The sequence below is a fragment of the Salminus brasiliensis genome, chromosome 12, assembly GCF_030463535.1.
Source record: "Salminus brasiliensis chromosome 12, fSalBra1.hap2, whole genome shotgun sequence".
NCBI lineage: Eukaryota > Metazoa > Chordata > Actinopteri > Characiformes > Bryconidae > Salminus > Salminus brasiliensis.
Genome location: NC_132889.1, coordinates 38,220,783 through 38,233,615, shown reverse-complemented (window position 1 = coordinate 38,233,615; position 12,833 = coordinate 38,220,783). Strand labels below are relative to the sequence as shown.

General features: G+C 39.4%; 1 protein-coding gene across 5 annotated transcripts in view; it reads right to left on the bottom strand.

Annotated features, from left to right (window-relative positions):
* Nucleotides 1-12,833, bottom strand: part of LOC140574035 (uncharacterized) — a 35,247-nt gene that overhangs the window by 2,055 nt on the left and 20,359 nt on the right. For 2 of the 5 annotated variants that reach the window (XM_072693725.1, XM_072693724.1), the window contains 11 exons: nucleotides 12,288-12,575; nucleotides 10,903-11,190; nucleotides 10,460-10,747; nucleotides 9,134-9,421; nucleotides 8,170-8,457; nucleotides 6,390-6,677; nucleotides 5,179-5,466; nucleotides 2,757-3,044; nucleotides 1,225-1,512; nucleotides 299-622; nucleotides 81-215 (listed from right to left, as the gene is read on the bottom strand). In XM_072693725.1, coding sequence (XP_072549826.1) covers nucleotides 81-215; nucleotides 299-622; nucleotides 1,225-1,512; nucleotides 2,757-3,044; nucleotides 5,179-5,466; nucleotides 6,390-6,677; nucleotides 8,170-8,457; nucleotides 9,134-9,421; nucleotides 10,460-10,747; nucleotides 10,903-11,190; nucleotides 12,288-12,575 — 3,051 coding nt within the window. The remainder of the gene's footprint in view (nucleotides 1-80; nucleotides 216-298; nucleotides 623-1,224; nucleotides 1,513-2,756; nucleotides 3,045-5,178; nucleotides 5,467-6,389; nucleotides 6,678-8,169; nucleotides 8,458-9,133; nucleotides 9,422-10,459; nucleotides 10,748-10,902; nucleotides 11,191-12,287; nucleotides 12,576-12,833) is intronic. The other 3 variants (XM_072693726.1, XM_072693727.1, XM_072693728.1) reach the window with 3 other exon arrangements.

Sequence of the window (12,833 nt, the reverse complement as noted above, 5' to 3'; positions counted from 1 at the left end):
GGAGTCCCATTTTATTGTACAAAAGATCAGTTAAAAATATAATACAAATTTCAGTTTAATCAAGAAAAGAAAGTACTCACGTTGTCTGTTAACCATGTTCACATCCATCTGCCGTTTTTGTTTTTTACATCTTTTTATAAAACAAATTATAATCGGCACTAAGATGAGTAACAGTCCTATTCCCACTCCAGAACCAATAAAGGGAGCCAGTGACGCTGTGAGAGAAATGACCATCAAGACCTTCACGCTTCAAACTTGAGAACAAATGAGTAAAGTTATCAAGTACATCTTACTGTACCTTTCACAGTGACGGCCAAGAGTTCAGTGTTGGAGGATCTAAAAGAGCGTGAAGACACAGTTACTTCATAAACACAGCTGTAGTTTCCCTGGTGGACGTAATCAGCCTCAGGGAAGGAGAAGGTGGTTGAGTGGTCAACAGCTGACTGAGTTCTGGTCATACTGGATCCACTGAACTCCAGGTGGAAGGAACCTCCTGGATACTGGGGTTGAATGGAGCAGATGATGGAGAAGCTGTAGCCCCTGGTCACCTCTAGGTCCTGAGGCCCCCAGTGGAACCACCAATCATTGGCACTGAAGGAGATATCGGGCTGCAGCAAATTCACTGGGGAAAAAGAGGAATTCATTAGTGTTCTGATGCTGTACTGGGCCGAGTGATGGACTCTCAGTGACTATCAGGTTAGTGGTGTTAAAAGTCTTTACTTTGCTTCCTATATTGTTTGTTTTACACATTTTACAGTGGCTTTGGCAGAGTTTGAGTCAGATATGGTAAAAACGGACAGAATGGAGACATTTCTAACATTGGCATTCAACACTGTGGTTCTGCAGCCATGTGTGAGGTCAAATGTGGCACATATGACTGCCCGGAACCTTATCTCCAGTTCACATTTGTACTTTATCAGCAAAGGCTGCAGGCTTGCTGTTAGCAGCAGATGTTGCAGGCCATGACATTTTATACAGTTTTCAGCTTTTAGATATACCTTGTGTTTAACCAGGTGTTTGCCCTGCTTTGCATTAAAAACATTGCAAAGAGCATTGTCTGCGTCAGTCAAGTTTTCAAAATGGAACCACACTTGTGAATCGGTACTGGATAGTATCGTTATCAATTGGTACCCAACTCTAATTAGTAGCAAACCAAAACAGTTTTAATTTGTAGAGAATTTGTAGAGAATTGACTATAAGAATTCCAAATAAGATTTGTCTTACCTATAACAGAGAAATCAACAGAGCTGCTCCGTGGAGAGCTGAAATCACGATGGGAGACTCGTGCCTGGTACTGGCAGTAGTAAAATCCTTGATTAATAAAGTCTACTTTAGGAAAACTGAAGGTGACTGAAGTTCCACCCTTAATCTCGATTAAAGCCCCTGAACTCTTTATCAGGGTGAAGCTTCCTCCAGTGTACTGAGTTTCTACAGAGCAGGTGATGTCAACCCTCTGCCCCCATGTGACCTCTCTGGTGGGACTGAGAGAGATGCGTGGAGTGGGGAGAGTCACTGGAAAAGGATAGTTTTTAGCATTAGAAGCTCTTTTTAATTTATAACATCATCTAAATGACACTTAAATTCCACAGAGTCGAGTGATAAAGTAAAGAAAGCTCCAACATAAAGTGTGTTAGTAAGGTATAGTATAATAGTAGTATAATTCCATTACATTTCACATATAAGTCTCTCTAACTCTACTGGTTTAGTGTTTTTAAAAAACATTCCCTTAACTGGTGTTTTGATGAAGGTGGTGGAGAGCGCTGTCTAACACACTGCTCGAAAATTTATCACTGGTGACTGACCACAGCATATAAGGCATATATTTTCCTCAAACTATTCAGCGACACATCATGCCCTGTAGGGTCAGCTGTGGCCTAAAGGTTATAGAGGTGGGCTTGGGACCAGAAAATCTTTTTTCTTTTTTTTCCAGTCCCCAGGACTGTCATCCAAAGCTGAGGTGCCTTTGAGAATGGCACCCAACCCCCAATTGTTTACTGGGCACTAAGGTGGCTGCCCACTGATCTGGGGGTGAGTTCCCACAGCCTTAATTACTAGTGTAAATGAGTGTGTGTTCACTGGCTGGGTTAAATACAAAAGGTATGTAATGTGTGTGTGTGTGTGTATATATATATATATATATATATATATATATATATATATATATATATATATATATATATATATATATATATATATATATATAGATATATATATATATATATAGATAGATAGATAGATAGATAGATAATCTGTGAATGGAGGGGGGCTTATCCACAATCAGTCATGTTTTATGGATTTACAGTGACCCTTTCTTCTAAGGGGAAAATATCCTAATGAAGATATAATGTTAAGTTGTGACCACTAAACAAAAAACACAAGGGACTACCTTCAGGTACATTCAAGCTATCACATTTTAAAACCATGTAAGTTAGAAGTGTAAAATTAGAAGTGTAGAATTACCTTTGATTTAGACTTTCAGCACAAAACAAGATGCTACTTCTTTATCATTTTTTTTGTTCATAAGCCCATTTTTAAAAATCAACCAAGAAAGCTGATAATAGCCAAACTGAACTTTGCCATTGTGATTGGCTTAATGGCATGTTTATTGATTAAGTTGCTGCTGTAACTAATTTTTAAAAAGCACTGCTCTACTGGATTCCACCGGCATAATGAAAATATACGATTTTCCCCCCATTGTTACGCTTTTAATGTAGATCTATTAAGACTACAAAAATTCCAAACAAGTTGCGTCTTACCTTTAACAGAGAAATCAACAGAGCTGCTCTGTGGAGAGCTGAAATCTCGAGTGGAGACTCGTATCTGGTACTGGCAGTAGTAAGACCCCTCATGAATGAAGTCCACTTTAAGTAAACTGAAGGTGACGGAGGTTCCATTCTTGGTTTCTCTAAAAGACCCAGAACTCTTTTTTAGGGTGAAGGTTCCTTCTGTGAATCGAGTTTCTAGAGTGCAGGTGATGTCAATCCTCTCTCCCCATGTGACCTCTTTGGTGGGACTAAGAGAGATGCGTGGAGTGGGTAGAGTCACTGCAAAAGGATATTTTTTCGGCATCAAACGTTTTTCAGTCAGTACTATCAGGTACAGTAGCAGTCGGAATGATTTAGCCTCTATTTCAAATTTGGGTTATTGGCAAAATTTTACAAACTTTTAACTGTTTGCAATAATCCATGTAAAAAAAAGACAATTTAAATTGCTCAACACAAAATGCCCTACTGCACATTCAGAATTATTCACCCCCTTCTTTTTCAAATCCTATAAGAATTTATTTCTACAAGGTTCAAGACAGACGACTGCATAAACCACTTCAGTATCTTCCAGGACTTTTTCTGAAACCAAGCCTTGGTGGACATTGAGGTATGCTTTAGATTAATGACCTGTTGGAAGGTTGAATAATGCCCAAGCTTCAGCTTCCTTACAAAAGGCAAGACGTTTTCTGTTAGGATTTCCTGATACCTGATTGGATCCATCTTGCCCTCCACACACTACAGGTTTCCAAACAAACTGCTTGCTGTAAAATGTGTAAAAACAACACGGCTCATGGAGGAAGAAGAGTAAAGACTTTTAACACTAGTAATCAGATACTCATTTTCTAAAGCTGAGACGAGTATCTGATTTGAAATATTACCTAAGCCCCTAATCTGATTTGATATATAATCTAAGCCCACGATACACATTGACAATACTTCGATGTCCTGTTACCAAAATCTTGTCACCACACTCACGCAGCCTGTGTGTGAAGACACAGAGTAAAGACTTTTAACACCACTAACCAGATACCCCTCTCCAGAGTCTATCACTCAGCCTAATACAGTGAGTATCAGAAGCAGCAGAGCTAACAACCACCACTAATGACAATCTGAGCTACACAGTGCAGTTTATCTGTTGCAGTTCAGCACGGGAATTCACAGACGAGTTCTTCAACAGTGTAAACGTGGCTGATTCCAAAAAGTACATTTCATCCTGAGAGACAAAGTACGGATCATTACAGAAGCCCTGCACAATGATGCATCACCAAGTTAGTAAATAGTAATAATAAGAATTTATAAATAATCATTTAAATGCATTGTCTCAAAACAATGTCGATAATTGTGATATCTTTATTTAGACTTTGTGGCATGAGAATCTTTCATTCCAAATAATGAAGTAACCTCTAACATACGCAGAGTTGAGTGATGAGATAAAAAGTTCTGGCCCACAATGACCCCCCAGAACAGTGTATTCCACCTTAGCATCGATTCTGTAAGTCTCTCTAACTATATTGAAGGTTGTGTATTCCTCCAAAAGATATTTCCTTAACTAGTGTTTTGATATTGGTGGTGGAGAGCACTGTCTGGCTGCTCTAAAATCTCTTACTGGTGACTGCCATTTTTATACTCATTAAACTATTGACTGACTCTTCATGCCCTGTAGGGGCAGCCATGGCCTAAAGGTTAGAGAAGTGGTCTTGGGACAAGCTGGTTTAACTCCCAGAACTAGAATCCATGGTTGAGGTGCCCTTGCTCCCTGGACACTGAGGTTACGGCCCCTGCTCGGGTGTGTTTTGTCACTGCCCTAATCACTAGTGTGAATAAGTATGTGTTTACTGTCAATGCTGGGTTAAATACAGAAGTTACATTCTGTTGTATAGTCGTGTAATCTGTGAATGGGAGGACTCATTTAAAGTGATCATTCCTTCCAAAGAGAAAAATCTTGAGAAACTACCTTCGAGAACCTTCAAGCTATCAAATATTGAAACCATATTGATTAGAAAAATATAATATTATGAACAAGAAATATATAAATAACACAGAAAACAAGATGCCCATACCAAGGAAAGCACAAAAAAGGTCATCACTTGGGTTCCTAAAGGTGCTGGGCAATATGACCTTAAATCAATATCACGATTTATTGAAGATTTTACGAAGATTTTATGAAGATTAATGAACGATTATTTTAATGAATGAGTGTTTGCATTCTGCATGTTGCTGCCATGTTGCAAATTAAACAGTCATGTGACTACACACTTGGTAGTACATTTTTAAGTGGACAGTAAATGAACACACAGTAGGACCATTGTTACTCTTTCAAAATAGATCTACTTCAGTAGTTTTCTACTTGATTTCTAAAGCAATTAAACTTCAAATGTGTAAAGAACTGACAACAAAAAAAGGTTTGCCTTACTTATAATGGAGAAATCAACAGAGCTGCTCCGTGGAGAGCTAAAATCCCGACTGGAGACTCGTGTCTGGTACTGGCAGTAGTAAGACCCCTCATGAACGAAGTCTACTTTAAGTAAACTAAAGGTGATGGAGGTTCCACTCTTGGTCTCTGTAAATGATCCAGTGCTCTTTTTCAGGGTGAAGTTTCCTCCTGTAAAGTGAGTTTCTACAGAGCAGGTGATGTCAACCTTCTGTCCCCATGTGACCTCATTGATGGGACTAAGAGAGATTTGTGGGGTCGGTAGAGTCACTGGAAGAGGATATTGTTAAATTATCACTTAAATGACCTCTAAAATACAAAGAGTTGAGTGATAAAGTAAAGAGAGCTCCAACGTAAAGTGTGTTAGTAAAGTAAATGAGAACAGTATAATTCCACCTTAGCATCGATTCTGTAAGTCTGCAAGTTACATCTCTCTCTCTCTAGGCAAGTAACTGTAATGTAGAGTGTTTCCCAGATATATTTTTATAATAACGTGAAGATTTTGTAGCACAGAGAGATTCAAACTGGAGATTTGAGTTAGCCATATCCCTTCAGACCAGGGCTGCTCAATCCTGGTCCTGGAGCTCTACCACCCTAAAGAGTTCAGATCTAACACAGCTGACTGTAATGTTCAGCTGATCCTGAAGGCCTTCATTATCTGGATCAGGTGTGTTAGATTCAGAGTGGAGTTAAACTCTGCAGGGTGGTAGATCTCCAGGACCAGGATTGAACAGTCCTGCTTTAGACTGTTTAAGAGCAAACGTGTTGTGGCTTGGTCTTGGTCTAATATACTAACATACAATGGAAGTTCAGTAAAGATTGTGGTTGTCGTTTGAGACAATTTTACATTTCTCTCAAATGTCAAGCATGGAGCTGACTTTACTAACTAACTGAGCACTGCCTTGTGCACATCAGGTTAGTAATCATCAGTGCTGTGGGATTTCTGTGTATGTGGGCATCACATGCAAGACAGTGGGCACTGAATGCTTTACATCAGGGGGGCAGAGGAGAGGGTGGACAGGTTGGCTTATGGCAAAATCTGTAGGTTTAGTCATTAGTTTTAATACTCAGATAAGCCTGAAGGTGAGAACTGTTACTCCTTGGATGGCTGAGTACATGCAGGTGTGACGTAATTGTAAGTGTTTATTGTAATTAGACTGGACAACAAAAATTACAAACAAAATGCATCTTACCTATAACGAAGAAATTAACAGAGCTGCTCCATGGAGAGCTGAAATCACGACTGGAGACTCGTGTCTGGTACTGGCAGTAGTAAGACCCCTCATCAACAAAGTCCACTTTAATTAAACTGAAGGTGACGGAGGTTCCACGCTTGGTCTCTCTTAAAGACCCAGAACTCTTTATCAGGGAGAAATTTCCATCTCTGAACTGAGTATTTAGAGTGCAGGTGATGTCAACTCTCTCTCCCCATGTGACCTCTTTGGTGGGACTGAGAGAGATGCGTGGAGTGGGTAGAGTCACTGGAAAATAGAGATTTTTTGGCATGAGGAGTTTTCTGTCCAAATTATAACTTAAACGAACTCCTAAATATACAAAGTCGAGTGGTAAAATAAAGAGAAATCCAAAAAAAGGAGTGTTAGTGAAGTGCTCTGGTATTGGATAATTTTTGTTTTTCCAAAACATTGTTTCTAACTGGTGTTTTGATGATGGTGGTAGAGAGCACTGTCTAACACACTGCCCCAAATTTTCCTACTGGTGGCTGCCAAGACCACTTTCATACTCATCAAACTGTACAGTTGTGCCAGCTGTGACAGAAATGGCCTAAAGGTCAGAGAAGTGGGCTTAGGTTTAGGGATGCAACGATTCGATATTAGGATCGGATATCGGTCCCGATATTAACTAAATTAGCTGGATCGGGTATTGGATAATTAGGGCAATTCATGGAATCGATTCTTTCACTTTAATTTGGCGGTGTGAGGCTGCACTAAATGTGCAAATAAATAAATAAATGACAATTTAGTACATTTATATCTGTGTTAATTTGTTATATTATATAAAGTAATGTTTATGTCAATCCTGATGCCTTAATTCTCTTCCACATGGTGAGGTATACGGTTTATTAATTCAGCAATGGTATCGGACTGGTATCGGGTATCGACCAATATGCAAAGTTCATGTATCAGTATTGGTATCGGAACTGAAAAAGTCAGATCAGTGCATCCCTACTTAGGACCAGAAGGTTGCTGGTGTTATCCCCATAACTCCCAGTTCCTCCCTGGCTGCTGCCCAGTGCTCTAGGTGTGTGTCCCCACTGCCCTAATCACTAGTATGTGTATGTTCACTTCCACAGATGGATTGAATTTGGAGGTTGAATTCCAAGGTACTATCATACTAGTGCTGATAAAATATCTAATCTGTCAACTGGATAGCAGACAGTACAGAGATATTACTCTAACTTCAGAGAGCCGATCAGCTTGTGTGATCCATATTTTGCAAGCTGCACAGGACCCTGCAGCTCCTTATTCAATTGCTAGGTGGCAGTATGGACCTCTTACATGGCAACAGAGACCCATCAAAGCCAGATAGATAGAGACTTAACACCACTAACCGGATATCTGCAGTGGTGTAAATGTGTCAATTTCATCCTCAGAGACATAATACAGATCAGAAGCTCTGCACAATGATACGATACCAAGTCTGCCTGGAAAGGTTATTGTGGCATTCAGCCCTGTACCTAATTGGTATCTGTGATCAGTATTGATGATAAGTATCAGCCCCAAAACAACATCACTACTATTAAATATTAGTTAAGGCTAAGCTAACGTAGTGTTTTTCTTAGTAATGCTAAATCGTCCTTAAGGACACCACACATGAAGGAGTGTGTTATATTATATTATGGCAAGTCAAATTAATGTTACAGGTTCCAGTAATGTTTCTACATTAACTGTTACATATAATTAGCAAATCAGAACAGATTTAAATTAATAGAGAATTGCAAAAATAACAACATACCTATAACGAAGAAATCAACAGAGCTGCTCCGTGGAGAGCTGAAATCACGACTGGAGACTCGTGTCTGGTACTGGCAGTAGTAAAACCCCTCATCAACAAAGTCCACTTTAATTAAACTGAAGGTGACGGAGGTTCCACTCTTGGTTTCTCTTAAAGACCCAGAACTCTTTATCAGGGAGAAATTTCCTCCAGTGAACTGAGTTTCTACAGAGCAGGTGATGTCAACCCTCTGCCCCCATGTGACCTCTCTGGTGGGACTGAGAGAGATGTGTGGAGTGGGTAGAGTCACTGCAAAAGGATATTTTTTAGCATGAAGATTTGAATGATCACTTAAATGATGTGGGAAATATACAGAATCATTTGTGATCCAACAAGTACGTTAGTAAAGTGCCTCCATTAACCAGCCAGCGACAAAGTATCTATATGCATCTGTGCAACTGCTGAATAAGGTGATGGATAATGTCTTTTATGATCATATGATTGGTTATAAGTGTATGCAAATGTCCAAAATTAACTGGTTTGGCAGTGGATATGATGAGTCTGACAGTTAAAAATCTATGTGGGCGGGATTAAGTCAGTTAGAGGTTCTGAGTCAGTTTGGATTCATTGTTTATACCTAACTCAAAAATCTATCTTTAAAAATCAACCAAGAAAACTGTTAATGAAGAAACGGAACTGCGACATTGTTATATTACACTTGACTGTTCTGTTGGATTCACTGGCATAATGATGATATTCGGTTCAGCATTTTTGTAGAACATGTTTCTTAACTAAAGATGTTAAAGCTCTTTCATCAGGAGCCAAGTGGATTACAAACAACAAGCAGATAAAAGATTTTTTCCCACTCTTTTCATGTAGGTCTACTTAAGTATTCTACTTTAACTGTAAAGCACGTTAAGGGCAAATCAAAACAGCTTCAAATGTGTAAAGAACAAAAAAAAAGCAAAATAAATTCCACACTTACCTACAACGGAGAAATCAACAGAGCTGCTCTGTGGAGAGCTGAAATCCTGACTGGAGACTCGTGTCTGGTACTGGCAGTAATAAGACCCCTCATCAACAAAGTCAACTTTAGAAAAACTAAAGGTGACAGAGGTTCCTCTCTTGGTCTCTGTAAATGACCCAGTTCCTTTTTTGAGGGTGAAGTTTCCTCCAGTGAACTGAGTATCTACAGAGCAAATGATGTCAACCCTCTGCCCCCATGTGACCTCTTTGTTGGGATGGACAGAGATGCGTGGAGTGGGTAGAGTCACTGGAAAAGGAGATTTTCTGGCATGAGAAGTTTTAAATTATTGCTTAATTGAACTTCAATATATATATAATTGTAAGAAAGTAAAGGTCTGTACAACATAAAGTGTATTAGTAAGGTGTTTGGTCATAAAGATGTATTAAAAATTTAGTATACACAAAGGTGAGGTTTTCTGGCTTTATTAAATACTATTTGCATTTATTCTAAAATGATAAAAAGAGTATATACACGTATGAAGTGTCTACATTCATTTTTCTATTGGCTTTTTCTGTACGATGTAGCACTTCACAAAAAAACTCTCACAAGGAATTGAGGTTCAGAGGTGTAGGTCGGGACTCTTTTCACATGCATAAACTCAGGGCAGATGGTGTCATGTGGGGATTTAGATGACTAATCTCTAAAAACTGTCATGAGAATCATCAGTATAGAGATATTACTCTATATGAGCCAGTACAATTATGTCATCCATATTTTGCAAGTTGCTGCAGCTCTACACAAGGCCACTTGATCTTATGCATGGCTACAGAGACCCAGTAAAGCCAATGTTGAAATCCACTTCGTCTGCTGATAGACTGTCACCAGTATTGCATTTTTTTACTGTAACAGACTCAAACTGAAGTCAGTTATTCTGTACTGGTTTAAAGTGACCATTCTTTCTATATAAGTTGTGACAACTAAATAGAAAATATTGAGAAACTACCTTCAGGAACCTTCAAGCTCTCAGGTATTGAAACCATATAGATTAGAAATGTAAAATTATGAATTCATATAAACAAACATTTGATAAAGACTTATAAACAGGAAACAAGATGACCTGCTTTTACTTGCATGGGCAACATTTGAGTTCCTACTAGTGTTGGACAATATGACCTTAAATCATTATCATGATTATTTGAAGAAACAAGCATATCATTTCCCCCCCATTTTTACTCTTAATTTCAGATTTACTTCCGTATTGTTTCTAGTTAATCTGTAAGGACAAATCAAAACAGCATAAAATGTGTAAAGAACTGACAACAAAAATTCTGAACAGATTCTTACCTATAACGGAGAAATTAACAGAGCTGCTCTGTGGAGAGCTGAAATTAAGACTGGAGACTCGTGTCTGGTACTGGCAGTTGTAAGACCCCTCATCAACAAAGTCCACTTTAGGTAAACTGAAGGTGACGGAGGTTCCACTCTTGGTCTCTGTAAATGATCCAGTACTTTTCTTGAGGGTGAAATTTCCTCCTATGAACTGAGTTTCTACAGAGCAGGTGATGTCAACCCTCTGTCCCCATGTGACCTCTTTGATAGGACGGACAGAGATGAATGGAGTGGGTAGAGTCACTGAAAAATAATCATTTCTGGCATGAGACATTTTTAAATCATTAAACTTGACTGTTCTTTTGGATTCACTGGCATATTACAGAATTTTTGTTAAATATTTAATTGACTAAAGATGTTAAAGCTCATTTGTTAGGAGCCAAACTGATTCGTCTTACCTATAACAGAGAAATTAACAGAGCTGCTCTGTGGAGAGCTGAAATCCCGACTGGAGACTCGTGTCTGGTACTGGCAGTAGTAAGACCCCTCATCAACAAAGTCCACTTTAAGTAAACTGAAGGTGACGGAGGTTCCACGCTTGGTCTCTGTAAATGATCTATTGCTCTTTTTGAGGGAGAAATTTCCTCCAGTGAACTGAGTTTCTACAGAGCAGGTAATGTCAACCCTCTGTCCCCATGTGACCTCTCTGGTGGGACTGAGAGAGATGCGTGGAGTGGGTAGAGTCACTGGAAAAGGATATTTTTGAAGAAAAGTTTTATAATGTATAAGATCACTTAAATGACCTCTAAAATACACAGAGTTGAAGGATAAAGTAAAGAGAGCTCCAGCATAAAGTGTGTTAGTAAAGTTCTGGCCCACAACGAGCCCCCAGAACAGTGTAATTCCACCTTAGCATCGATTCTGTAAATCTCACTAACTATACTGGAGGTTTTCTGGTGTTTTGATGATGGTGGTGGAGAGCACTGTCTAACACACTAGTGACTTTCACGACCAAAGCATATCATTTACAATCATATTCATATTCTTCAAACTTACAGTTGCCTCTCGTGTCTTGCATGGGCAGACATGGCCTAAAGGTTACAGAAGTGGGCTTGGGACCAGAAGGTTGCTGGTTGGATCCTCAAAACAGGCATTGGTGGAGCCTAACCACCAATTGCTGCCTATGTGCTGAGGTTCCTTGCTCTGGAGGTGTGTTCTTACTGCCCTAATCACTAGTGTGAGTGCTTGTAACACTCAATAGCAGTCAGTCTGAAATAGATCTCATGCACGGCTTCAGAAACCCATTAAAGCCAGTGTTGAAATCTGCTCTGTGTGCTGATAGAATGACACCAGAAGAAGAGTAAAGGCTTTTATCTTCACTAACCAGATACCCCTCTCCAGAGTCTATCACTCAGCCTAATACAGTGAGTATCAGAAGCAGCAGAACTATCAAACATCACTAATGACACTCTGAGCTACACAGTGCAGTACATCTCAGCACGGGAAATCACAGACCCTCGTAGCGAGTGCTCAGAGTTCTGCAACAGTGTAAATGTGGAGGACAAAGTATGAATCATTACAGAAGCCCTGCACAATGATGCATTACCACGTTGCAGCCACAATATCAGCCAAAGACATTTATTGGTCCATCTATACCCTCTACTGTTGGTTAAGGCTGATATAAGATAGACCATTCATTGGGAAATATGTGTATTATGAACAAGCAATTCAGCTAATAGTTAAATAAAAAATCTTCACTTTTTTTGTTACACTTTTAATATAGATCTACTTCAATCATATTTCTGCACCAGCAGTAAAGCACAACAAACAAGATGTGTCTTACCTTTAACAGTGAAATTAACAGAGCTGCTCTGTGGAGAGCTGAAGTCACGACTGGAGACTCGTGTCTGGTACTGGCAGTAGTAAGACCCAGCATCAACAAAGTCCACTTTAAGTAAACTGAAGGTGACGGAGGTTCCACTCTTGGTCTCTGTAACAGACCCAGAACCTGTTTTCAGAGTGAAGGTTCCTCCAGTGAACTGAGTATCTACAGAGCAGGTGATGTCAACCCTCTGTCCCCATGTGACCTCTCTGGTGGGACTGAGAGAGATGCGTGGAGTGGGTAGAGTCACTGGAAAACATCATTTGAAAAATAAAATGTAGTTTCTTGTGATTTTCCATCTACATGTATTATACCATGCACCAGTGGGCAGGGCAAAATAATATTAACCAATAATACAATTTTTCACTTCCCCCTTCCACCACCCCCACTCTGAGACCACTCTGTTTTAGACCTTGTGTAACTAACGGTAAAACCATTTACCAGCTAACTGATTGGTAGTGTCACAGATACCAAACAGATGAGGGGGGAAAAACAAGCCCAAGAGAT